This window comes from Vipera ursinii (assembly GCF_947247035.1).
Source record: "Vipera ursinii genome assembly, chromosome: 4".
In the NCBI taxonomy this organism is placed as follows: Eukaryota; Metazoa; Chordata; class Lepidosauria; order Squamata; family Viperidae; genus Vipera; species Vipera ursinii.
In genome coordinates this window covers 119,571,799-119,596,006 of record NC_139514.1, presented here as the reverse complement: position 1 = coordinate 119,596,006, position 24,208 = coordinate 119,571,799, and the positions used below count along the sequence as shown (strand labels likewise).

At 45.3% G+C, this 24,208-nt stretch overlaps 1 protein-coding gene across 1 annotated transcript; it reads left to right on the top strand.

Moving 5' to 3' along the window:
• The first annotated feature begins 370 nt into the window (after positions 1–370).
• Positions 371–19,995, top strand: COG3 (component of oligomeric golgi complex 3). Its single transcript, XM_083362243.1, has 23 exons — positions 371–542; positions 1,670–1,816; positions 2,859–2,920; positions 3,312–3,477; positions 4,159–4,233; positions 5,084–5,176; positions 5,676–5,801; positions 6,510–6,590; positions 7,299–7,342; positions 10,203–10,329; positions 10,993–11,084; positions 11,270–11,409; positions 11,944–12,104; positions 12,907–13,012; positions 13,728–13,852; positions 14,512–14,601; positions 14,830–14,950; positions 16,399–16,487; positions 16,589–16,723; positions 16,974–17,049; positions 17,766–17,893; positions 18,108–18,206; positions 18,446–19,995. Exons 1-23 carry the CDS (start codon positions 408–410, stop codon positions 18,473–18,475), a joined length of 2,448 nt encoding a protein of 815 aa, XP_083218369.1. The 5' UTR covers positions 371–407; the 3' UTR covers positions 18,476–19,995.
• The last annotated feature ends 4,213 nt before the right edge of the window (positions 19,996–24,208 follow it).

Sequence of the window (24,208 nt, the reverse complement as noted above, 5' to 3'; positions counted from 1 at the left end):
AGAAGCATCAGAACGCCCAGCTGCCTTCGGGGCACCAGGAGCTGCTGGGGCAATGGGAGCCTCCTCCGTCGGCATTAGCCTCGAGACTCGTTCTTCTTCAAGATTTTGAGGCCACCCCTCCTCCAAATGCCAGCTGGAGGGAAAAACAATGTCGGGGTGCTCTGCGGGCATTTTGGGGCGCGAGAAAACAGCTCCCCGCGGAGGGAAGGCAAAGAACTGCGGGGCGGGCTTGGAATCGCCTTCCACGGGTCACTCTAACGCTCGTAAGTCTAGGGTCCGCGGGCCACCCACTTCCGGACCCCCGCACCGGAAGCGGCGCCGCTCTCGGCGGATGTTTCCCCGTTTCGGCTTCCGTAGCCCGCGCGCCCCTCCTTCCGCCTCGTCGGCGCTGCTGGCCGCGGGCGAGGATGGCGGCGGCGGCGGCGGAGCGGCTGAGCTGGTGGGAGCGCCCCGAGCGGCCCTCGGCGCCTCTCAGCGAGCGGCAGCGGGACTCGGTGCTGGAGCTGCGCGGGGCCTCGCCGGGGCTGCCCCTGCCGCCGGAGGTAGGCCGGCCCCTCCCGCGGGAGTCAGGGGGCGGGAAGGGCGGGAGGAAAGGGGGCCACGCGGAAGCCCCGCGGGAGGGGCGGCGGAGAAAGCCACTCTCTCTGGAGGAGTTAGCGATTGAAGGAGCCCAGGCTGCCCCAAAACGCGGGCCGGCCGGCCGGACACACCGTCAGGCCCATCCCCGCCCGGGGCAGAAGTGGGGCGAGCAGCCGGGCCGGAGGGTGGCCCAGACGGGGGGGGAGGGGAGGGGTTGGCTCTAGCAAAGCCTCCCAGCCCTGCTGATGGGATCCGGTATGCAGGAAAACCTCCCAGCTGAAGAGACCAGCCGGGGCTCTACAAAGGTTCTCTTTTGCATTGGCTGCATCGTGTATTAACCTTCTATTATTTTGGAAGCTTAATGTACCGGAACTAGGGAAAGGAAAGTGAAAATTCTACCCGTATTACAATTTAGGATGTCAAGATTACACGGGTAAACTTATGTGTGGCTTGGCTTTTTAGCATGATCTGAATGTTAATTGAGGCCTTTGAACTCTGGTGCTGGAGAAGACTCCTGCGAGTCCCTTGGACTGCAAGGCGATCAAACCGGTCAGTCCTAGAGGAGTTCAACCCTGACTGCTCTTTAGAAGGCCAGATCGTGAAGCTAAAACTCAAATCCTTTGGCCACCTCATGAGAAGGAAGGACTCACTGGAGAAGAGCCTCATGCTGGGAAAGATCGAGGGCAATAGAAGAAGGGGACAACAGAAAAGGAGGTGGCTGGATGGAGTCACTGAAGCAGGAGGCGTGAGCTTAAATGGACTCCAGAAGATGGTAGAGGACAGGAAGGCCTGGAGGAATGTTGTCCATAGGGTCGCGATGAGTCGGACACGACTTCGCAGCTAACAACAACAACAATTACAGTTTGGCCCTCGGACCGTGTGATTCTTACTGCTACTCAAGGATTGTGGTGTGTTTGTTAAGGCCCGATTCTCCCTTGGTATTTAAATAGGGCTTGAATGGGTATATTGTATGTATATTTATAGTACGTAAAGACCTCGCTTCAATAGTTTATCACTTACAAACCAGATACAATGTACAATATTGTCAACTGCCAGGAGACTTATTGAATGATTTTTTTTCTTTTAACAGCTACCCATAGAAGATTTAAATAGTTTTGTCCAGCCATCATTAACTGTGACGCTGACCGCCACATTGCCGGATTCCACAGAGAACATTCTCTTGAAAGGATTCTCTTCTTTTGGTATGGAAAATGAAAGAATTGAAACGGCGCAGCAGGTAACAAAAAGAGGCAAAGAAACAGCAAACTCTTCTCTGGTTCTGGAATAATACAAAAAACTACAGATGACTACTTGTGCAGAGATTCAGTTGCAAAAGGCAAATATGATTTGGAGCATACAGGAAGAATGTCTGTCTTTCTTTGACCAGCCGGAGCCAGGAAAAAAATGCATTTGATTTAAAGAGGTTCAGATGGCTGGAACAAGCAAATTATCTTTTCCTTTTCAAATTCATATCACTGCATAGCTCTAATTACTGATTTGGCCATTAGCTTTCCAATTCCAGTTGGGACTGAAATAACCAGTTCCTGGATAGCTGGCAATGTTTGCCTCTCCTTTCTTCAGTTGGGTCATTTTGAGGGGTCTGCTGATGTTGGATTCAATGCATCTAAAGCAGACCTGTCAAACTCGCAAAGTCATGTGATGTCGTGCAACGTATCGAGACAGTTTTGCCATTGCCGGCAATGGGGTGGGCGTGGCTTCTGGACGATGCGTCAGGCCCGCAGGCCGGGTGTTTGACACCCCTGGTCTAAAACCACCTTAATTTGTTACCAGAACTGCAGAGTGGGCTTTCAAGTTACATTGGGTTGACGTAGTACATTTCTGTCTTTTTAGCTTGGGTGAAAATCGGAGGGAAAGTGAATGCTGGGATTTGGGAGGGAAGAACCCACAGGTTTATGCAAATAGAAATAATAACAGCGCTTGAGAGCCAGTTTGGTGCAGTGATTAAGGCATCCTGCTGGAATGCAAGAGATGGTGAACTCTGGTTCAGCCTTCGACACAAAGCTGGCTCATGACCTTGGGTTAGTCGCTTTCGCTCAACCCTAGGAAGGAGACAGTGGCAAACCACTTGTGGAAAACCTTGCCAAGATGGAAGGGGGAAAAAATCTGTGCAGCTCTCTTCAGATTTTGGTTAACATTGATAAAATGTTATTTTCTTCAACAACATTTTTAGAGCAACGGCAAACAATGCAGAGAATGAATTGTCTGCTTCTTCTGAGTTAAGGGTGATATTTAAGAGCTTTATCCTTTCACTCGTCTAGTTCTTCTCGTGGTTTGATCAACTTCGTGCACAGATGGATCAAGATGAAGAGACCAAATATCGGTCTGTATATGTTTGTTTATGTTTATGTATTTATTCCCTTAATTGTAATTTGAATAACAATGTATAGTAGCCATCAATAATAATTAAAGCAGCCGATACAAACTTGTAATTCCTCGATCTTGTACACCATCATTCCCCAGCCTTGAATCTTATTTTGTATATTCTGTTATTTCTCCAGTTTACCCAGAGCTATTTTTTTTCAGTGAACTTCTTTCTTTTTGACCGCCTCCCCTTCCCGTGGGAGTGCCTCAAATGAACCACGGTACACACAGAACTACCGCATGTAATTCTGCGTGCAGTAGCTATTCAACAGGCGGCCCAAAGGTTCTGCATCGTTTCATCAATGCCCTCGTTGCTGCAAACCCTTAAAGGCGCTCTCCTGTTTCTCCAGGTTGACCAGGGCAGCTTATTCCGGATTTGAAGAGCAGTGTGATGCCATACTGAGTGACGTGAATTGTGCTCTTCAGCACCTGAAGTCACTGCAGGAACAATACCTCTTTGTCTCGACCAGAACGGGAACCCTGCATGAAGCCTGCGAGCAGCTGTTAAAAGAGCAGGTAACGAGATCGGCGTTTGCGTTCCCAAGGCAGGAATTGGATGTTCTGGACTCTAGCGTCACATGCCTTCGCCCTCGTGTGATTTGGCTGTATTTCCCCCCTCTGACGTGTAGTTGCCACAAATATAACTCTTGAAGAGATGGAGGTCTGTAACCGTGAGCCAGTGTTTCATAAGTAAGAAGAACGGTTATTGTAGCTATTATCCTGCCTTGTATCTATAATTTAGATATAGGTAAGGTGGCATAAATACACCTAATACTCCTGCTTCCTATTTCCCACACAACAACAACCCTGTGAGGCAGATTGGGCTGTGTGGGAGGGGCTGGCCCAAAGACGCCCAGCCGGCGCTCGTGCCGAAGGGAAGCCTAGAACTCACCATCTCCTGGTTTCTAGGCCAGCACACTGGAACGAAGACACCAGAGTGATGTCATCGCAGTACAACTTGCTCCTTAATTATGAATTAAAAAATAATCAGTTAACTTAGTTCGTTACAATAGCATTATTGCCCTCTGTATATCACTGCCATATCAAATGTATATCCAAGTGAAATGTTAGGAAATATACTAAAATGCTAATATAAATAGCCTACAAATATTTTATGTTTTTAAGAGGCAGCTAAAGACTCCATGTTGCATCTTATACCATGCTTTTAATTACCTGCTAATATTTCTTTCTAAATAGTCAGAGCTGGTGGACCTGGCAGAAAATATCCATCAGAAACTCTCCTATTTCATTGAACTGGAAAATATTAACACAGTAAGTCTGTTGCTGCTCAGCCTCTTACCATCTCCAGAACAGCCCAGTCTTTGCATTAGAAGCTCTTTCTAAAAAGCACATAACGAATGCTGACGATTAGCTGTTCTTAGTTAATAGTTGCCGTTTTAAGCCTGAAACCTAGTAAACTCAGAAATATACATAGAACTCATTAAAATTTTATTCCGAGTAATCTTATTTTCATCCTGAAAGACAGCAAAGGAGGAAAACTCTGTAAGATGTATTAAAATGGTAGAGTAAAAACAAGACAGTAGAGGAAGGTGGAGCATATACACAAGCCACCATTCAAAGTTAACCCTGGTGCTGAAAGAGGGGGCACTCACAGCAGGTCCCCAGCGTGGGGTCAGGTGATTGTGATGGGGGCACTTGGCGCACAACTTAGAAGGCCCCTTACGACCTTCCTTCACTGCCACAACCGTGCAGGATTCACCTAACAACGGCTGCCATGCGATGCTGCACTTTGCTTAGCAACAGAAATTTCATCCAGGGGCCCAGATCCCTCCACTTCCTCCTCCTCCCCCAGTCAGAGGATCCTTGATTCTTCTCCTCCTACGGAGAACCGGCTAGCATTTTTTCCAAGCCCGTGGAAAGGCTGTGGATTGAGCTTCCTAATTCTTCTCTGTTAATGGAACTGGGATTAAAAAGACGGTCGTTCCAAAGAGAATTCTCAAAGTGTAAAAACTGGTACAAAATAATGAGATAATGTTGCTAACGAGATACTATTTTTGTGAAAGCTGGAGAGTGCATCGTGTAGCAGTTGTACTGAATTGAGATTTCTTTGGTTGTGCATTTTTATTTATTCTATACTTCGGTCTGTTTTTGCCCCTGTCAGAAACTGAATTCACCTACCCTGTCTGTCAGCAGCGAAAGTTTCATCCCGATGCTGAACAAACTGGACGACTGCGTGGCCTACGTCTCCTCCCATGTAGGTATTATTCATGTCCTTTGCAGGGCTCTCTCTAAAGGGCACAACTGCACCGTTCTGGTGGCTTGAGGGCGCTCTCCCCCCCATCTTTTTATTTTTATTTTTGCACGGACTTTGTGAGAGAGAGAGATGGGTGGTGTATAAATTCAATTAATAAATAAAGTTATTAATTTCTGTCTGAAAGCCAGAGCAATATCATGAATAAAAGATTATGTTCTTTCCCCCCCCCCCCCAGTAGTTAAGTCAGGGGTGTCCAACCTTGGCAACTTTTAAGACTTGTGGACTTCAACTCCCAGAAGTCCACAAGTCTTAAAGTTGCCAAGGATGGATACCATAACAGAAATGGCATTTTTGCTTGCTTTTAATTTGGTGCAGAGGGTGCTTTGATTATCTAAAAAGCTTCTGCATGTTCAGTTTGAAGCAGGAGATCCATCATTCCCTTATTAATTATTTAACTTTTTTATTTGTTCTTGTTTAACACACTTTCCTTCTCTTGCAGCCAAATTTTAGGGACTACGCTGTGTATTTGGCAAAGTGTAACCAGTGTCTTTCTAAAGCAGTACATCTTATGAAAACATATACTGTGAATACCCTACAGAACCTCACAAATCAGTTAATTAAAAGGGTATGTTATTAATTAATATATATTAGTGTTACATGTGCGCTGAATGAAAATCATCTGCAGAAATGTCCTCAGCAGTGTCTTATTGGTGATGCAAGGACGGGCAACTTTGTTTTGACCAAGGGTTGCATTTTCTCTTGGATGAAATAAATACCCGCCTTTGGTGTTCTCTGTTCAGCCAGCCCCCCCCCCCCTTTTCCATTTCGTTAGGACTTACGTTCAGGGACAGAGAGAGAGAAAATTGGATTCAGAAAACCCCCAAAGAGGACAAACACTTTTTCACAGGACTTGGTGTCCCTAGTTCAGTCCTCACTGGCTCAAGGTTGACTCAGCCTTCCTTCCGAGGTCGGTAAAATGAGGACCCAGATAGTTGGGAAAAGGGGGGGGGCAATAGGTCGACTCTGTAAACCGGTTAGAGAAGGGCTGCGAAGCACCGTGAAGCGGCGTATAAGTCTCAGCGCTCTTGTTTTGCTTCCGTAGCCAGATTTTGCCCTCAGCCGTTGGCTGCACTTTACAGTTTGTGCTTCCAGGTGTTGATTCTGACAACTTCAGCAGATCTCTTGTATTCTAGAACAAGGGTTTGCGTGTGGTTTCTACTGCTTGTGGTTCCCCAGCCTCCTTGGGTGCCTGGCCCTGGTCCTGAATACGTCGTGCATATTTCCCCCCGTTGTGCAATAATACAGCAGGGAGATAACTTTCTGTTTCTTTTAGGATCCTTTGGTTGCTCCAAATTCAGACAACGCCTTTACTTTATTTTATTTGAAGTTCAGAGCTGCTGCACCCAAAGTCAGGGTAAGTCAAGCGGTGGAGGGCGATTGTCAGGAGGAATATAACATCATTATGAAAGGTTATTTACTTTATACTCAAACAAAACTTACTCATTCTGTTTATGTATGCCTGTCGGCCTACGAGAATACATTAAAAATTGACAATTGCACGCTTAGTGCTGAGATCCACATTCTGAACTTGGGTCTGTGGCCAAAGCTGGCGGGTGGGTGCCGAAGACGCTTCCGCCGCATCCTGGCCGTCCAGGCTTTGGCGCTCACCGAGAATACTGCCGTATAACTCGGATAAAAGCCAGCTGGACCAGCAGATTGTTCATTTTGCAAGATCAAAGATGACATCCAGTTAATCCTCTTTTTATATAATTGAACCAAACTTTTGTTATATTGGCTTCACTTCGGTATCTCTTAGTCTCTGGAATTGACTGCTTTACCTGAACGTGTCGGGATTTGGGATTTTATATTCTTTCTCTACCGGGTCATGAAATTATACCTGACTCTTCATTTTTTTAAAAAAACATTGGGAGATTTGAACTAATAGGATTGAAGAGGAAAGGCACTTACTCTAGTCTAGCAGGAGAGAAAGGTGAGGTGTTTTCCACTCTCTTGGAGTGTAGAGAGGATTCTGGGGAATTAATGAATGGGATTAAAGAAAAAATTGGAACAGGAAAACCTTATTTGAGGAACCATTTACCTTCATTTTCCTCTGTTTCCCTAGACGCTGTTTGAACAAATCGAGCAACGATCTGAGAGGATGCCAGAGTATGTAGAATCTTATTTATTGCATTTTATATTAAAATTAATGCAGAGTACTATCCTGTGGATTGAGGCCCAAGAAGGGGCCACCTGATTCTCACTCTGCCCTTGAGCACAGCAGGCCTGGTTGGGGAGGCCCACCTCTGGCCCCAGTGGGGCAGCCTCTGGGTTCCCCTCCTCTGGCCCCCTCGGCTCAGCTCAGCTCAGGGCTTCGGGACGTTGCAAGCAGCTGGAGGCGGGTGAGGATCGGTGACTCTGGCAGGCACGCAGGAGGCCACCTGGCGGGGGAGTTTGGGGATCCGCCTGGCTTTTCTGCTCTCGGAAGACCCCGACAGCTCCTTCCCTTTCAGTTCGTCTCCGTCATTCTCACTGCACTTCTTGAAGTCACATTTCTGTGGTTTCTTCTTTGGACTGTGCGTAGCACTGGGGGTCCTTTAAGTCCAGGATAACTTCAGTCCATCGTCCTTCCGTCCTGGAAGCCTTAGAAAGAGAGCGACACGCCTAAGACGTTCTCAAGAGTGGCTGCATTCTGCCGGTTTCTTTTTTTAAAAAAATACCTTTCATTAAACAGTTTTAGAGTGGTGGAAGCCAGTGCAAACTGAAATCGGAAGAGAAAAGAATAAATACAAAGTGCAAAAAGGAAAAAAAAGAAAATGGAGAGAAAGGAAGATAAATGGAAAAAAAGGACGGAGCACAGCACGAAGACGGCATTGGTCGCGCTGGTGAATGATCTCTGGAGGGCTCGGGACAGGGGGCATTCCTCTGTCCTAGTCCTATTAGACCTCTCGGCGGCTTTCGATACCATCGACCATGGTATCTTGCTGCGGCGTCTCAGGGGATTGGGAGTGGGAGGCACAGTTTTACGGTGGTTCTCCTCCTATCTCTTGGGACGTTCGCAGTCGGTGTTGGCAGGGGGGCAGAGGTCGACCGCGAGGTCTCTCATTTGTGGAGTTCCTCAGGGGTCGGTCCTCTCGCCTCTCCTGTTCAACATCTATATGAAGCCGCTGGGTGAGATCATTCGTGGCTTTGGAGTTGGGTATCATCAGTACGCTGATGATACCCAACTTTTCTTTTCGACCCCAAACCACCCCAGTGATGCCCTCGACGTGATGTCCCGTTGCCTGGAGGCGGTTCGGGTCTGGATGGGGAGGAACAGACTCCAGCTCAACCCCGACAAGACTGAGTGGCTTTGCATATCTTCATCCCGGGTTTATTCGGACATTCCACCTCTAACTATGGGGGGTGAATTATTACCCCCCGTAGATAGGGCTCGCAACTTGGGGGTCCTCCTAGATTCACGGCTCACCTTGGAAGATCATATAGGAGCCGTGACTAGGGGGGCCTTTGCACAGGTTCGCCTGGTGCGTCAGTTGCGGCCCTATCTTAGCCGGGATGATCTGTGCACGGTCACTCATGCGCTCGTGTCCTCTCGTCTGGACTACTGCAACGCTCTCTACATGGGGCTGCCCTTGAGGACCACTCGGAAGCTCCAACTGGTACAGAATGCAGCCGCGAGAGTGGTGTTGGGAGTCTCCCGATACTCCCACGTTACACCTCTGCTCCGTGAGCTGCATTGGTTGCCAGTTGTCTTCCGGGTGAGATTCAAGGTACTGGTAACGGTATTCAAAGCACTCCATGGCATGGGGCCGGAGTACCTCAGGGAACATCTGCTGCCGGCATCAAGCTCCCGGCGCCCTGTGCGTTCCCACAGAGAGGGCCTCCTCAGGGTGCCACCGATCAGAGAATGTCGATTGGTGGCCCCCAGGGGGAGATCCTTCTCTGTGGGCGCTCCGGAGCTGTGGAATCAGCTACCGGTAGAGCTCCGGATGGCGCCCGATCTTCGCTCCTTTTGCCGCGATCTCAAGACATTTTTGTTTGTACAAGCCGGCCTAGCCTGAGGGGGAGTGTTGGGGTTGTTTTATTTTTTGTTTTTTAATTTTTCTGGGGGTTTTTAGCGTTGTATCATATTGTTTTTAACTAGGGCAATTGTTTAATCTGTTTTTAATGTTTGTATTGGTTATTTTATTCTGCCCTGTGAACCGCCCTGAGTCCTCAGGGAGAAGGGCGGTATATAAATGTTATTAAATTAAATTAAATTAAATTAAACTAACTCTCCCCGTCTTCTTTGCAGCAAGGAGAGGCAGATGGATGGCTCCTCCACCCCCTAGGGCAGGGGTCTTCAAGCGTGGCCCTTTTATGACTTGTGGACTTCAACTCCCAGAATTCCACGTGTGCCTGGCTGAGGAATTCTGGGAGTTGAAGTCCACAAGTCACAAAAGGGCCAGGTTTGAAGACCCCCTGCTCTAGGGGATTACTTAACATAGCTCCCTTCATCTCCCCCTCCCAACCATTTACCAATCCAAAAATTATTGTTTCTGTCCAAATGTTGGCAAAAATCCAGAATGTTCAAAAACTATTCCATGTTTTAGCCACAATCAAAGAAGCCAACTTCATATTCCTTTTTTTTGCCTTTAACAACCGACTGGAAGCAAGCAATCTTTTGATAGTTTTTTTTAAGCTGAAGATTTGCATAGTTTTCTGGGCTGAGAATTATTTTTAAGTGACTGGGCAAGGCAGCCTCTTGTGGGTGAGGCCATAAATGGTTGAGTATTTCCAGGGTTGTTTTTTTAATGGACATCCCTGAACGATTTAAAATTATACCTAACGTTGAAAATGGTACAATAGCTGCACTCTTGTTTCACAGTGGTTGTCTGCGTAATTTCAGGCATGCAAATGACTGCAGCCCCCCTCCCCCACCAAATCGTTCACTTTTTATTGCCTATCCTTCGCAGAGAAGAAAACAGAGAACAGGGATATAAAAAGTGATTTGTTTACTATCTCTAAAATTGAATTTCTCTCTGTCTAGATATCGGCAGCTGTTAAGTGACGTCCACCTCTGTTACCTTCATCAGAGGGAACACCTGTTGGGGCCCAGCATCACCAGCACTGTCACAGAATTAACAAATCGAAACAACAGAGATCATTGTGCTCTGGTAAAGTCGTGTCTTTCACCGTTTTATCTTTCTGCGTTTTCCTTTTTTTAATCAAACGTTGGTTCCTTTTGAATTTAATACAAAAATACTTTCTATTCTACTCACATAAGAGTATTTTTTTAGCTTTCAGTGAAATGTATTTTTCTCTCTCTGTTTTATCATGCAGCAAGCCGTGATTTTTTTTTTAACAATTCCAAAAGAGATCAAAATTGCCTGGGGAACTTTGATTTTATTTGGCCAGTTTTCTTACAGGCAGATATGTTTTTAAATTCATTGTGCTCTGAGAGATCCTAGAGAGAGAGAGAATTAATTAACTAAGGTTGGCTAAAACCCGAATAGCGTGTGTTGAGTAATTGTGCTTCCTAATCTGACTTTGCAATAGTCATTTATATCTTGACTGAAACTGCAAGCAGCGCTTCTTTCAATAGCATTGGGTGACCATCCAGTCCATAAATTAAGGGCCTGGAAAGCGGACACGGAGAAGCTGTGGCTCAGCCGGCCATGTGACACTCCCGCTGCTCTGGTCCGACAGCTCAGGGAGCGGCAGTAAAGTGTTCCTGACTGCCAAGTCATCATCCTTGGTAGATTTCAGCAGTAGAGGAAGGAGTTCAGGGATCATAGCAATAGGTCTGTGCATCTGTTGTTGTTTTTAATTGATCTCAGGTACGAAGCGGCTGTGCCTTTATGGTTCACGTGTGCCAGGACGAGCATCAGCTGTTTGACGAGTTCTTCACGAAGCCAACACCCAAACTGGAGTAGGTGACTTATGTCCTATTATCATTTGTCGTACAAAATCCTACTAGCAGTGTGGAGAGGAATTGCCCACTTATCCATCCGCTTTTAGCTGGATGCATTAGGTTTCACTTTTTTGTTGGAAAGGGCCAGCCACTTAGTAACACTTCCGATCTTTTGATTGATTGATTGTTCTCCTCTCTTTTAGTCAGCTCTTGGAAAAGCTGTGCTTGTCATTATACGACGTCTTCAGGCCGCTGATCATCCACGTAATTCATTTGGAAACTTTGTCTGAACTCTGCGGGATCCTTAAAAATGAAATGCTCGAAGATCACGTGCAAAACAACAGTAAGTGGAGCAAATAAGAATGAAGCAATCGAGGTAAGAGGGAGCATTTTAAACATCACTGGATGGTGTGTGCAGGTAATCCTCCACCAGCAATCAATCGCTTAGCAACCTTTTCAGGATTACAATGGAACACACACACACATACACACGCTCCTTAAAACCCAGTTTCAAAGTTTTATGGCTGCTGCAGTTATTCACCCTAACACAACTGACTGCAAGGATGTTGTAGTTCACACACGCACCACCAATCTTAACATTAGTAATTAATATTATGTAAACGTATCAAATAAAATTGTTCTGGTTTTATTCTTGGAAGTCTGTCCATCCTCTGCAGAGTCAGTACTCTGTTCCGCTGTTGGGAAATGAAATACAGCGGCAAGTAAAAAATGGTTACAATGAAGAGATCGATCCTAAATTCAGTTCAGGGTCTTTATAGCAATACTGTTTGCACCTGGACAGAATTAGTGGATAGAATTTTATTTATCATCACTGGGAGAAAGTAGAAGAGAGGGGTGACTTTAATTTTTTTCACAGTGAAACAACTGGGCGCTTTCGCTGCTGGAGTGAAGCAGATGTTGGAAGATGTTCAAGAGCGGCTGGTTTACAGGACCCACATCTACATTCAAACCGACATTCTGGGCTACAAGCCTGCCCCCGGGGACCTGGCCTATCCTGCCAAGTTGGAAATGATGGAGGTAAGGGTTCGGCAGAGGAAAACGAAGCGTTGTCTTGACAGGAGGAGGCCGTTAAGGATGACGAGGATGTCGGACACCGGCTCACTGACTGATAATGTTCGTACTTTTAAAATAAAAATTATTGTTATTTTGAGGAGTCAAACATTGCCATGCAGTCCCTGAGTTTGAGGCATTGAACTGTGTTAAGCTGGTGAGAAGATAATGGAGAGGGCACAAAATTGTCTCCATTTTGCCCCTTCCCTTGCACGTCCATGTGCACAACTTCCTAACAGTGAGGACAATTAAGCTGTGGAACAGCCTGCCACCAGAAATCGTGGGTGCTCCATCACTGGAGGTTTTTAAGAAGAGACTGGGCAGTCACTTGTCTGAGATGGTGTAGGTTCTCCTGCTTGAGCAGGGGGCTGGCCTAGATGACCTCCAAGGTCCCTGCCAGCTCTATTCTATTTTAAACTAAATCTGTATAAACATACAGTCCTCAACCTATGACCGCAATTGAGCCTGCAGTTTCTGTCATAAGTTATTAAGCAAAATGCCCACTCGGGGTTGAGGGCTTTCTTGTACAACAACACCGACTGAGGTTGAACGAAAATGATGTCCTATAAATAAGATTCAGTTTTATAATATCAATCGTCTGCTATACCAGACTCTATTTTTGCAGGAAGATTTTTAGCTCCAGAGAATCATTCTGTATCGAGTGAGATCAGCACTGAGGACAGAAAGAGAGAGAGATAATTATAACAAATAATAAAATAAGCAAAACGTTTTTCATGGGCTTCTTCACAAAATGGGTTTTCCCTGGCAGAAAATTGCCCAGAGCTTACAAGAGGAGGAGAAGAAGCTCCCCCCTGAGGCTTCTTTGTCAGCTCCAAAGCAGGAAGATCCAGGCGCCTGCAGCGAGGTGAAACTTGGTATGTATGTGCAGTTGTGCAAAGTTGTGTCCTTGAAACAGCTTGCTGGTGATAATTGTATTTGGACCCCTGATTCTCGGTATCTAGAAATCTCAGGAGGAAAACAAAGGCAAACCACTCCGTTGGCTTGTGTGGATCAGTCTTAAGTCTCTCTTTGAAAGATTATACCAGTTGTTGCTTTAGGACGGTTGTTGTTTTCTGAACGTTGTTCGGTTTAAAGGATGAGGATTGAGCCTTGCCCTGCCTTTCAAGAGCCTGGGGCTTCAGCCCAACAGCTCTGAAAAGCTCAGAAGCTTCCTTCGGCTCCAAGTACAGCGGATGGTGTAATACGGTGCAGTAGGGAGAGGATCCCTTACGATCTAAACTAGAAACTTTACAGTTTCTCAAACTTGGCAACCTGAGGACGTGTGGACTTCAACTCCCAGAGTCCCCCAGCCATCTGTGCTAGCTGGGGAATTCTGGGAGTTGAAATCCACATTATCTTCAAGGTGCCAAGCTTGAGAAACACTGATCTAAACCATCTCACAGAAGGGAATAGTGTAGATTACACAGGGAACGTGTGACTGTAAAAGCTTTTGAAGAATTTTGGGTTTTAAGACCTCCTTTGTGACAGCTTTGAATGCTTTTCATGGGCCCAGCAGGCATTCGGTTACCTTACCGGTAACCCTGCAGAATAACTGGGTGTCCTTAAATCTGCTACCTTCTGCGTTTACAGACACGGCGGAGCCTTGCAGTCCAAGAGCCCACAGCACCGTCTCCCCTGCCGACCTCCACGGGATGTGGTATCCCACCGTCAGGAGGACCCTGGTCTGCCTCTCCAAGCTTTATAGGTGCATGGATGTAAGCGGTTTTCGGCTCACGTTAAAACTTTTAAAAATATTTCAAGAATTTTAGAGCATGTGCATGTAAGGCCAAAGCTGGCACACTGAAATTTTGTCTTCTGTGCATACAAAAACAAAAAAACAGGCTTTGTTTCACCTCACACCGCATAGGATTTTCGATGGTTAACCTTCTCTAAAGTTAGAATTAAGACAGAAAGTCAACTCCTGGGTTATATCTGATAGACTTTTAATAGCTCTGGCATTAAAAGTTTACAGCAGCCGTTTCACAGAAATATTTAAAGAGTTAAAGTTTATCATTTGATAATGTATATTTCAGTTTTAAATGCGTAATAGTAGCCTAATGATCCTTTTGCAGCTGCAGAATTACAAATCACTTCACTTCTGAAATATGAATTTCCTCCCACATTTGTATGTTTTGCACCTCTTGACTTTACCTCACACTTATTTTAATTTCCCCCAATATGTTAAAAATTAGAATGGCATAGACAAATGTAAATTTTTAAAATTAACTTGGCCTGCTGCTTCAGGTTTATTCCCTGCTAAGTTAAGGTAAATAAATCACAGTTAACCAGGCAAAATGAGGGTGTCGGCTGTATCATCTGTGCTGGGTGAAATTAAAATGGTACGAAAAGCTGCCTTTTTTCCCCCCTCCTCCAGAGAACGGTCTTCCAAGGGTTGTCGCAGGAGGTGCTCTCGGCCTGCATACAGTCCTTGTTGGCGGCTGCGGAGGCTATTGCTAAAAACAAGGTCCGGTATAAACACTGGTCAGAAACAGGAGGACTGCGAGGGGGAGGGGGAGGCATTGGTGGCTGGATTCAGGGAGGGGCAGGGGGGTTTGCCCTGATGGGACGGAGGCCGTCCAGTCTGCCAACATTCGGTCTGTGTGGCCTCAAAAGCGCTTCGGGCTTATTTTGATCAGTTACAGGCCGCTGCTCTGTGTCCACCTGCCTTGACCTCTGTTGTTGTCGTATTTAGACACAAATCGACGGTCAGCTTTTTCTAATAAAGCACCTTTTGATTCTTCGTGAGCAAATTGCTCCCTTCCACACCGAATTCACCATTAAGGAAATTTCGCTGGATCTGAAGAAAACCAGAGGTATTGACTTGTATTGAAGGGCTGTAGTTTAAGGTATCCCAAGCGCAGCAGGGGTGAGAAGCCAAAGTTCCTCCCCCTGACCGATGGGAGTCCGGCTGGGCAGAGCAGGCAGGAAACAGGACTAGGTCAGCTAAACGTACTTTAGCTTCAGGCTGCAGGAACAGAATCTTGCAGGCCTTCCGTTGTCCGTAGAGGGCGTTCTTGGTCAGAAATTGGAATGGGTAGATAACGAGTTGTACCCTGTACGGTTTGAGTACAAGATGCATTTCAATAAAAGCTTTATCATAGGCTGAATGTCCTATGGAGAGTCTCGGCCATCCAGCTCTTGGTTGTCCAAAAGATGCTTTTCTGCAGTTCCAAGAAGGCTCCGCAAACATCCTGCCGAAAGCACAGCTCCACAAGACACGCTCCTTTCAGCAGTTCCAAGGAGGCTCCACACCCATTCGCACCACTCAGGTGATCTTGAGGACTCCAGGTGGCCGCAACGACTCTCTGAAAGAAGGCAAATGCCCAGCTGTCTGCAAGGAGTATAAATCCTGCCATTTCCCCCATCATCCAGTCAGAGCTGAGGAAGCCTCTTGGATGAGAAGCGAAACGTCCTCAAAGAAAAACAGGAAAGCCCAGTTGCCTCCCGGAAAAGCACCTTTGGGACAACCAGGACCTGCAGGGCGGAGAATCTCCCTGGACCTTTAGCCAGGCACTTTGGGAAGAACACCCTTCTGGTGGTGTGGGAGTGTGAATGGATTTCCAGGGGGACTACAGGAACCATTTGCACCACTCAGGTGACCCTGTGGACACAGATAAGCCTCCAGGTGGCCTCAATGACCCCCTAAAAGAAGGCAAATGCCCAGCTGTCTGCAAGGAGTATAAATCCTTCCATTCCCCACCACCCAGTCAGAGCTGAGGAAGCCTCTTGGATGAGAAGAGAAACGTCCCCAAAGAAAAACAAAGTCCAGTTGCCTCCTGGAAAAAAAAAACACCTTTGTTTTTTCCTCCTACACAAAATTTAAGAAAACTCAATATTTTGTCTTTGGCTTTTCTTGCCTGTCGGAATTTTATCCAGTGTTATTCACTATAAAAGCAGAGTCACTGATGAAATGAAAGGGATGGCAGGTGGGGGGGGTGGATATGTGTACGAAAGAGAGGGGGAGGAATAGTCCATCGATTTCAAAGGAGGAGAAGAGAACTTGTTCCACATATTACTTAAGATACAGACTTCAAAGGAATTACAGGAAAACCCAAGAAACTCCAGTTGCCTCTTGAAGAAGCATCTTTGGCATTATCAATAGGCTGGATATTACTAGGAAAACATCACTACTACATACCGCATGCATATGATTTCTATGTGATCTTCAAAATTCGCATGAGTATTCTTACAAATTCCATTTCATTTGAATGCATAAGACAAATGTCCACAAGTACTCCTTAAAACAGTTCTCTTTTCACAGATGCTGCCTTTAAAATCCTGAACCCCATGACCGTTCCCCAGTTCTTCAGACTAAGCAGCAGCAATGCAATTATACAGTTCTTACTGGAGGTAAAGGAACACCTATTGAAACGTGGACGGGCGTGAGAAAATGATTTTGGGGGTGTGGCAATTTCCGAAGGCCCCGCCCCCCCACCGCCTTTCTCTCGCAGGGCACGCCAGAAATAAGGGAGCATTACATTGACTCCAAGAAGGACGTGGACCGGCACTTGAAGCTGGCCTGCGAGCAGTTCATCCAGCAGCAGACGAAGCAGCTGGTGGAACCCCTGCAGGAATTCCTGTCAAAGGTATTGAAATACTGGGAATCCACCATCGTCTCGATCAGCCAGTCTGGCCAGCTTAGGCTTCAGACTTTGTTTTATGTTTTGCGTTCTAAGAAAGAAAAGGACGACCTGCGAATGGGCAGGTTCGCTGCTGGAGGCCAGTGAAAGGGCTCCGGGACATTCGAAGCCTTTTCAGCCCACCCAGATGCTATTTGTGAAATATCATACACCTATTTAACACAGTCCGTGTATTTCCTTTTTCTGGTTCCTTTAGGTTTCGGCCTTGACCGCGGTGGTTTCTGCCAGGGGCCCTAAGTACAATCTCTCGCACCAGCCCTGGGCGCAACCAGGTAGGTTTTTCCAACAGTGACAAACTCTGATCTCTCTAGCACAAGGTTGTCAAACTCGCAATGTGGAGCTGTTTATTTTGAAGGCTTTTTAAGTACAATCACCGGTGCAAGTTTTAGTCAGTAGGTGCAAGGGGGGAGGGTTTGATTGCTCTCCAGTCAGTTGCAATCTGTTTCCAATTTAATTAGGCAAAATTTAACCTTAGTGGAAGAAATCAATGTTGTATTTTAAAGTGGAACCACTCTTAAGACTGCTTGGTCCTTTTTAGCTACCATCCCACAGAAGGGATGATGGCACATGACTTACAACCGATCGCTTAGTGACCTGTTGAAGTCACAACAGGTGTAACAGTTTTGTAACTGTTACAAAACAGTGGGTTTGCTTAACAACTGCCCTGTCCGCTTAACTCTACTAACCCTGCAGAAAAGCTCATAAGATCAGGTCCAGTCACAGGGTGACTGGCTTCAAAACTATCACAACTTGCGACTGAAATTGTGGGGCTCAACTAGAGTTATAAATCAAGGATTCCTAGTAATCGCATTCTTAAATGTATTATTTGTTCCCATGCTTTGTTGTTGATTTTGGAGTGATTTGCCTACGTCTATAAAAATGTAGTCGTCAAAAAGAAAAGCATCCTAAAACACAAAGAGATATTTTCCAGAACTGTTTCGGAAGAAATTCTGTAGCATGAGCGTCTTTGTGTGTGTTTTATTTACAGTGAAGATCAGTGATTTGGTGTCATCAACATACAAGAGGATAAAAACAAAACTGCCGCCAACCTTACAGAGTATGTCACTTTATTTGTCCAACAAGGACACTGAATTCATCTTGTTCAAGCCCGTTAGGGTAAGTCTTTGGTAGCATCAAACGTTATTTGTAAACACATGCATAACGCCTTCACCTTTAGACCTAGCATACGTGAAATTCCTGTTTTGCATTATCATGCTTGGCATCGTTATTGCAAGATTGAGTGGAAGCCCATCGCGCAACCTTGGAGCCCAGTGTTTATACACGCTGCTTTTAGGATAATGGAAGTCACAAGTATTTTTTTCTCTTTAAGAACAATATCCAGCAAGTGTTTCAAAAGCTGCATGCCGTCTTAAAAGAAGAATTTAGTAATGAAGATCTCCAGATCATAGCTTGCCCATCAATGGAACAGGTATCTAACAGCTTATTTTCTTCTCTCTTTTTTAAAAAGTTTCTGTTTGTAAAACTATTTGTCCTTTATTTTGGGAGTGAAATTTTAGGTACAAAAGTCTACGGGGAGAATGTAGAAAGGCTGGAGAGAGGACATGGGTAGTTTTAATTCCTGAAGAAACTGCAAATGGACATCTGCGTTATAAATTTTCAAGGAAGTCATTTGTGCTTCTAAAAAAATAAATATACTTTGTCTTTCAGGTAAATCTCCTTTTGTCAGTAACAAAATAATGATCTGGTAGCCAAACTGCACGATGCTGCTTCATACCATCCAGGGTGGTCGGAGGCCACTGGCCTAGTTGTGCCTTTCCAAAGGCCTTGGCCTTTGTGCATCCAGCTTCTCATCCCTCCAAGGAGGGGAAGAGTTATTGTTGCTGTTCTGCAAATTCAGAAGCATCCCTAAAGATCCATAACGCGGCACCTACCAGGATGAAAACAGCTCTGGTCTTTGAATTCCTCTGCTCTGTTTTGTATCCAGAGAAGATCTGCTGTCCCAACTTCCTTAACAGAATTTGGAACACTCCAATTTGGAGAAGGGATGCCTTTTACTCAAAATCTGTACATCAGGATCACTTTGAAGGACATATCCAAGCCTTCCCAAAAAATCCTTAGTAATAGTGTCCAGTAATTAGCACTGTTACATTATTCATACATGTCAACAAATCGTCAGACTTTGTGGAATGTAAGTGGTAATGGTGAATTTATGGAAGATGCCATATAATCAGCTTATTGTATAGGTACAGCACTTAAATGTAATCTACTTCGATACATCAGTGGGTTGTTTTTCCCCAAAAAACTTTATACTGATGAATGCTGACATTGTTCTGTTTTTATTCATTGCAAATAGATTGCCTTGCCTTAAAATTATGTCTACATATTATGCAGAAAATATGGTGTGGTGATAAATTCCCATTTAATAGGTTATGACTGAAGTATGTGGAAAACGTGATGTGGAAAGATTGGGAGAATGGAGTATGTAATTGAAGTGTAAAGCTGCAAGATCTAGTGCAAAAATAGAAGCAAGCTCTTTTTTTTTCATAATTAAATTTTACTTGAATTAGAGCAGTGTGTGTGTTGCTGTGAAGTTACAAAAAGACATGCCTTTTCTATAAATTGATTGTTGTGCATTTCTGCCGGGCATGGAAGTCTTGAAGTTTGCATTTTGCATCTAGTATATATTGTATTATAAATAAGATAAAAAATTTATATTGTTCAGGGAACATAGGTAATTTTTAATGACATGTGTGTATATAATCTTTCGGTTTAAAATATTGGCATTTAGAAAACAGTTTAAAATACTAAAAGTTTTACAGAATCCAGACTGTTCTGTATTGCTCTGTTTAATATTAGCACTCGTACTGTTTTAAAAAAATTATGCTTCAATTCTTTAGGGAGATAAATTAATTTTAAAGAACTTTAAAATAACTGAAATTAATGTAAGTATTAGAATATCAATGACATCAGATTTCATTATAAGCCAGTTATTGGCACCCTAGTTAAGTGAAACACATATTTAAAATAATCTGCTGTGAATTTTGAGTAGAGAGATTTTCAGTCAAATAGAATGTGAATAAGTGTATTGTATCTTTAAAAAGTCGGAACTAGGTAATTTAAATGCTGTACTTTCTAAAACAGAATATCTTCTATTACGAACATAGATACTATTTTATTACTCAGTGATTTTCCAAATCACAGAATAAATATAACCTGTACAGGTAATTACCGTAGGTAAATAAACTGTATATAATTTTCCTAATTTTTCCGTGTGTTGTTCTTCTCATTAAAATAGAAAGCTTTGCTTTCTTATTCTGGGAGGGTTTCGTTTCTTCCAATATTCCTTAGGAAACTTACCTCGTTAAAGCCGTGTAGATCGTAATTGCAGATGCAGAAATTATTCTTCACGGCATAGCTGTCCCAGTTGAAACTTCTCTTTAGGTCCTTTTGAAAAGCACCTGCTGGTGCTTTAACTGGTGTAAAGAAAGCAAAAAAAATAACCCTTGCAAGTTCTGTACTGGAAACAAAGTACAGGGTTATTTTATGTGCATGTAGCTGAAGTGATTAAAAACAAGACTCAGAAGAGATACAAAAGGAAGTCTGGCGGAACATCTCGGAAGGGCTGCCTTTTAAAGAGATTTAGGTGGTAAATATATTTGGGCCCTTCAAGAAGAGGATAAATTCAAATAAATCTCTAGCCAGGATCTGGTTCTTTCATTATTTACATTTTCTTTATTTAATTTTTTATGATTATGTTTTATTTATGTATGTTTGAGGCCTTGTTGACTCCTGGCAAGTACCTGAACTCATCCTCGCCCTGCAGTTTTCTTGGCAAGATTTTGGGAGTGGGTTGCCATTGCCTGCTTCCTAGGCTGAGAGAAAGTGACTGGCTTAGAATCTCCCAGCTGCCTTTGCCATACCAGATGTTTTCCTGAGTCTTCCCTCAAAATGTCACCGATAGCAGCACTGGAGCCTGAGATGACGAGAAAAGAACTGTTGCTGCTGGAATCAACTCTTGAACTAACTAATGCAGGTAATACTCATATACATCCTCCCAAGGAAAGAAGGCGTGAAGAGGGTGTGTAGTGTCCCAGACAATCCTGCAGACCTTGCTCGAGTATCGTTTACGTGCCATGTCCAGGACGGAAGGGAGTGAACTGCCAATGATCTTTTTCTGCTGTCCTCACCACTCTCTGCACCGCCTTCCTGTCTGAAGCAGGGACCGCGATGCCCTATGACGGGATGCTCTCGATCGTCCCTCTGTAGAAATCGGTCAGGACGGGAAGGAAGATGCGCCTTTCTCGTGCAGCGCAGAAAATGCAGGCGCTGCTGTGCCTGCTCCACCAGCGTCTCCCTTGTTGAGCAACCAAGCCAGCCTGCTCGTCAACTACACAGCCAGACAATTGATGCTGCTAACCACCTGCACAGCTGAATTAAAATTCAACTCGCATCGTAAATAAGTTTGAATAACACCCTGATCTAATAGGAGGCAGTTTGTTTACTTTTAATAAAGTTTACAACACTTCCTAAGGTAAAATCAGAGAGCAAGGGGAACAGACCAAGATGTTTCCCCCAAGCCTCGAGAATATTTGGGGTGGCAAGAACTCTTGTAAGCAACGTTTGCATCCTCAAACTTCCTTCTTGGGGAGGAAAAACCCCTCCCTAAAACCAGTTTGCAAACCATGTTGGGGCGCCGCCTGGAATGGCTGGGATTAGAGGGCAGTTCATAAAGCACCAGAAAGGAGCCGTCAAAAGGTCACTCTGGGAAAAGAGCCAGTCCAACCATCGTGTCCGGCCCTCCGAGCGGAATGTGTCTGGCTCAAAGCTCACCCTCTGCCAACAGCAGCCCATTTACTTAGCATTAAGGCTCTCGATTGCTATGGAAACCCTCCGAAGAGCTCCTGAAATTGACCTGGAAACAAGGAGGGAGGCAAAAGAAGGCTGCAGAGCTCAATCTAAAAAAAATAAGGGGGGAGGGGGGGAGTCTCTAGAGAGGTGGAAACTCACCTGACCTTGCAAGGTAAACAATTGAGAAACCCTCCAAACTGACCTGACTCTGAAAGGCAGAAATATTTCAGCACAAACCAGAGGCAGCACCTTTTCTTAAAACTGGTGTAGAAACTCAAAAGCAATTATACACATGAAGGTTTCCGAAGCTTCAGCAACTACCAAATGTGAGATACAGGCACTCCTCGTTTAGCAAACCCAATTGGGACTGGCAACAGGGTTGTTAAGTGAAGCAGTTGCAAAGACTCAGGTCTTTTAAGTCAAGTGCAGGTGTATCCATCCAAGGGCAGATGAAATAACACCTTTATGAAGCTGGAGACGAGTGCGCAGTGAGGCCAGGCCTCTGGGACGGATCCGCCCCCTGCCTAGGAAGGAGACGGGTTGGCAAGTCTACCCCGGGCCAGTGGGCCCTTTCAGAGTCGGTCCCCAAGCTCTGCATCTTCACTCAGAGCCAGAGAATGAGAATGCCCGGATTATGCCATCCCGAGCCGTTCACCCTAGAGCCGAAATCTCACAACACAACGAGTTTCGGACAATGCAGCAGCCCCGCTGGGCCCTTAAGGACAGAAAGGCAATTAGGATTTTGTATTTGTAATGGAGACCCAGTAGGGGGACTGAAATATAGTAAAGGAAGGACGTTGAAGCATACTGTTAGTCCCAAACGTACAGAAGGAATAAAGAAGGAGGAGGAGGAGGAGGAGGAGGAGGACAACGATAGGAAAAACCTACGGACAGTACTGTTGATGAAAAACACCCATTCACGTTCAGAAATCTAGAATGAATGAGCTTGGGACATTTGCAAGCAGGGTCTTTCCGGGAAATTCCCAGTGGTCTTGGGGGTAAACACTGCCAGAGGACACAGGCAGACAATGGGAGGATCCGTTGTCCTTGACTGGGTTCTTCTCACCTAGCCCAGGCGTCTCCAAACAAACAAAAATAAACCAGAAGTTGTTACATTTGGTGGCTGGGAACGAGGGCCAGGTCACCAAGGACGGATGCAGACAGCCAAGAACTGTAGATCTGGTGACAGGAAATGAAAACTCGAAACGAACAGAGGATAGGAAGCAAAGGATGCCAAGAACAACGCAGAGCGCCTTGAGGCGTTCAGAGTGAAGAGAGGAAGCTACCAACCGCTCAATAAAGAAGGCAAAATGCTAAAGCGCTATCGAACCAGAGACGGCGGTTCTAAATTCTTGTTCTGATTCCATCTTCTCTGACGAGATGCCATGCAAAAAGCAGGACGAAGAGCCAGAAAGAAGAATGAGGCTGACCGAAATATGCTTGGGGAAGAGCTCTCTGCATTAAATGAACGGCTGCTGGTTTGGACGACCTACTGCTTAGTCACTGAGAATCCTGCAGAACTGGCAACTGCCAGATGACAGAAGGGTGTGTGTGTGTGGGGGGGGGGAATCTGCAAAAAAAGAGAAGAAGATCCCTTAAACTACATACAGATCAGTATTAAAATCTATAACTTGGAGGATTCTGGAGCAGATCATAAAGAGGTCAATCTGAAGCAATACAGCTCCTGCCAGATGTTAGCATGGATTTGCCAAGGACAAATCTTGCCACATCAACCTTTCCTCATGTGGAGCGATCTCCTTAGTCGATCGTGTAAATGCTGTTGACATCAGATATCTTAATATCACAAAGGATTTGGGGGAAATTATCCTGTGTCGTGCTGATTAAAGGGCGGGTGCTGGAGGGCAAACAATCCAACAGATGCAGCGCTGGCTTCAAAATTATCCTCCCTTCTTTATGCTTGTTTCTGGCTAAAAAAAAAAAAGGCAGGTCCCAATCCTGGGTGGTCGAAGGAGGCAGGAATGTTGGGGAGGGAAGAGGGCCCTTTCAGAAGGGACCCCGAGGTCCAGGGGGGAGAAGGAGGCGTGAGAAAGAGACTCAGAGTAACTCCACCTTAGTTGCACCACGTATAAGTTGATCCGGAGACTGTTTTAGTAGACTTCCATAATTCTATTACATCACCCTCCTAGCCATGCAGATTTTTCCAGAAAACTAAGCGGTTCTGGTTTTCTGAATTTGCCAGCCTAGGATGTTGGGTACTGAAATATCTGCAAGAAAACAACCAAGCCCACCTGGCAGCAAGGACTCCACTTGTTTTTTCTTCCCTTCAATTGTAAGTCCAGTTCTGTGACAATATTTCCACTCCATTCCGGGCATTGACTAACCTGCATTGTATTGCAAATCAGGGCTGTTTCCAGAGGAGGCAGAGGAGGAGAGGACCCGGAGCTTACGGAGCCAAGGAACTGGATGGGGCTGTCGGCAGGCCCAGAGGAAGAGAGAGGGGCTTTCGGGGGAGTTGGTGGCGGCGGCAGCAGCAGCAGGTGCTCCAGGGGAGAAAAGAAGCGAGGCCTCTTTAAGGAAAGGGTGGAAGAGTCAGGATCAGAAAAAGGAAAGAAGGCCAGGTGGTCGGAATACAAGCTAACTTCGAGGGCTAATCCACACGGA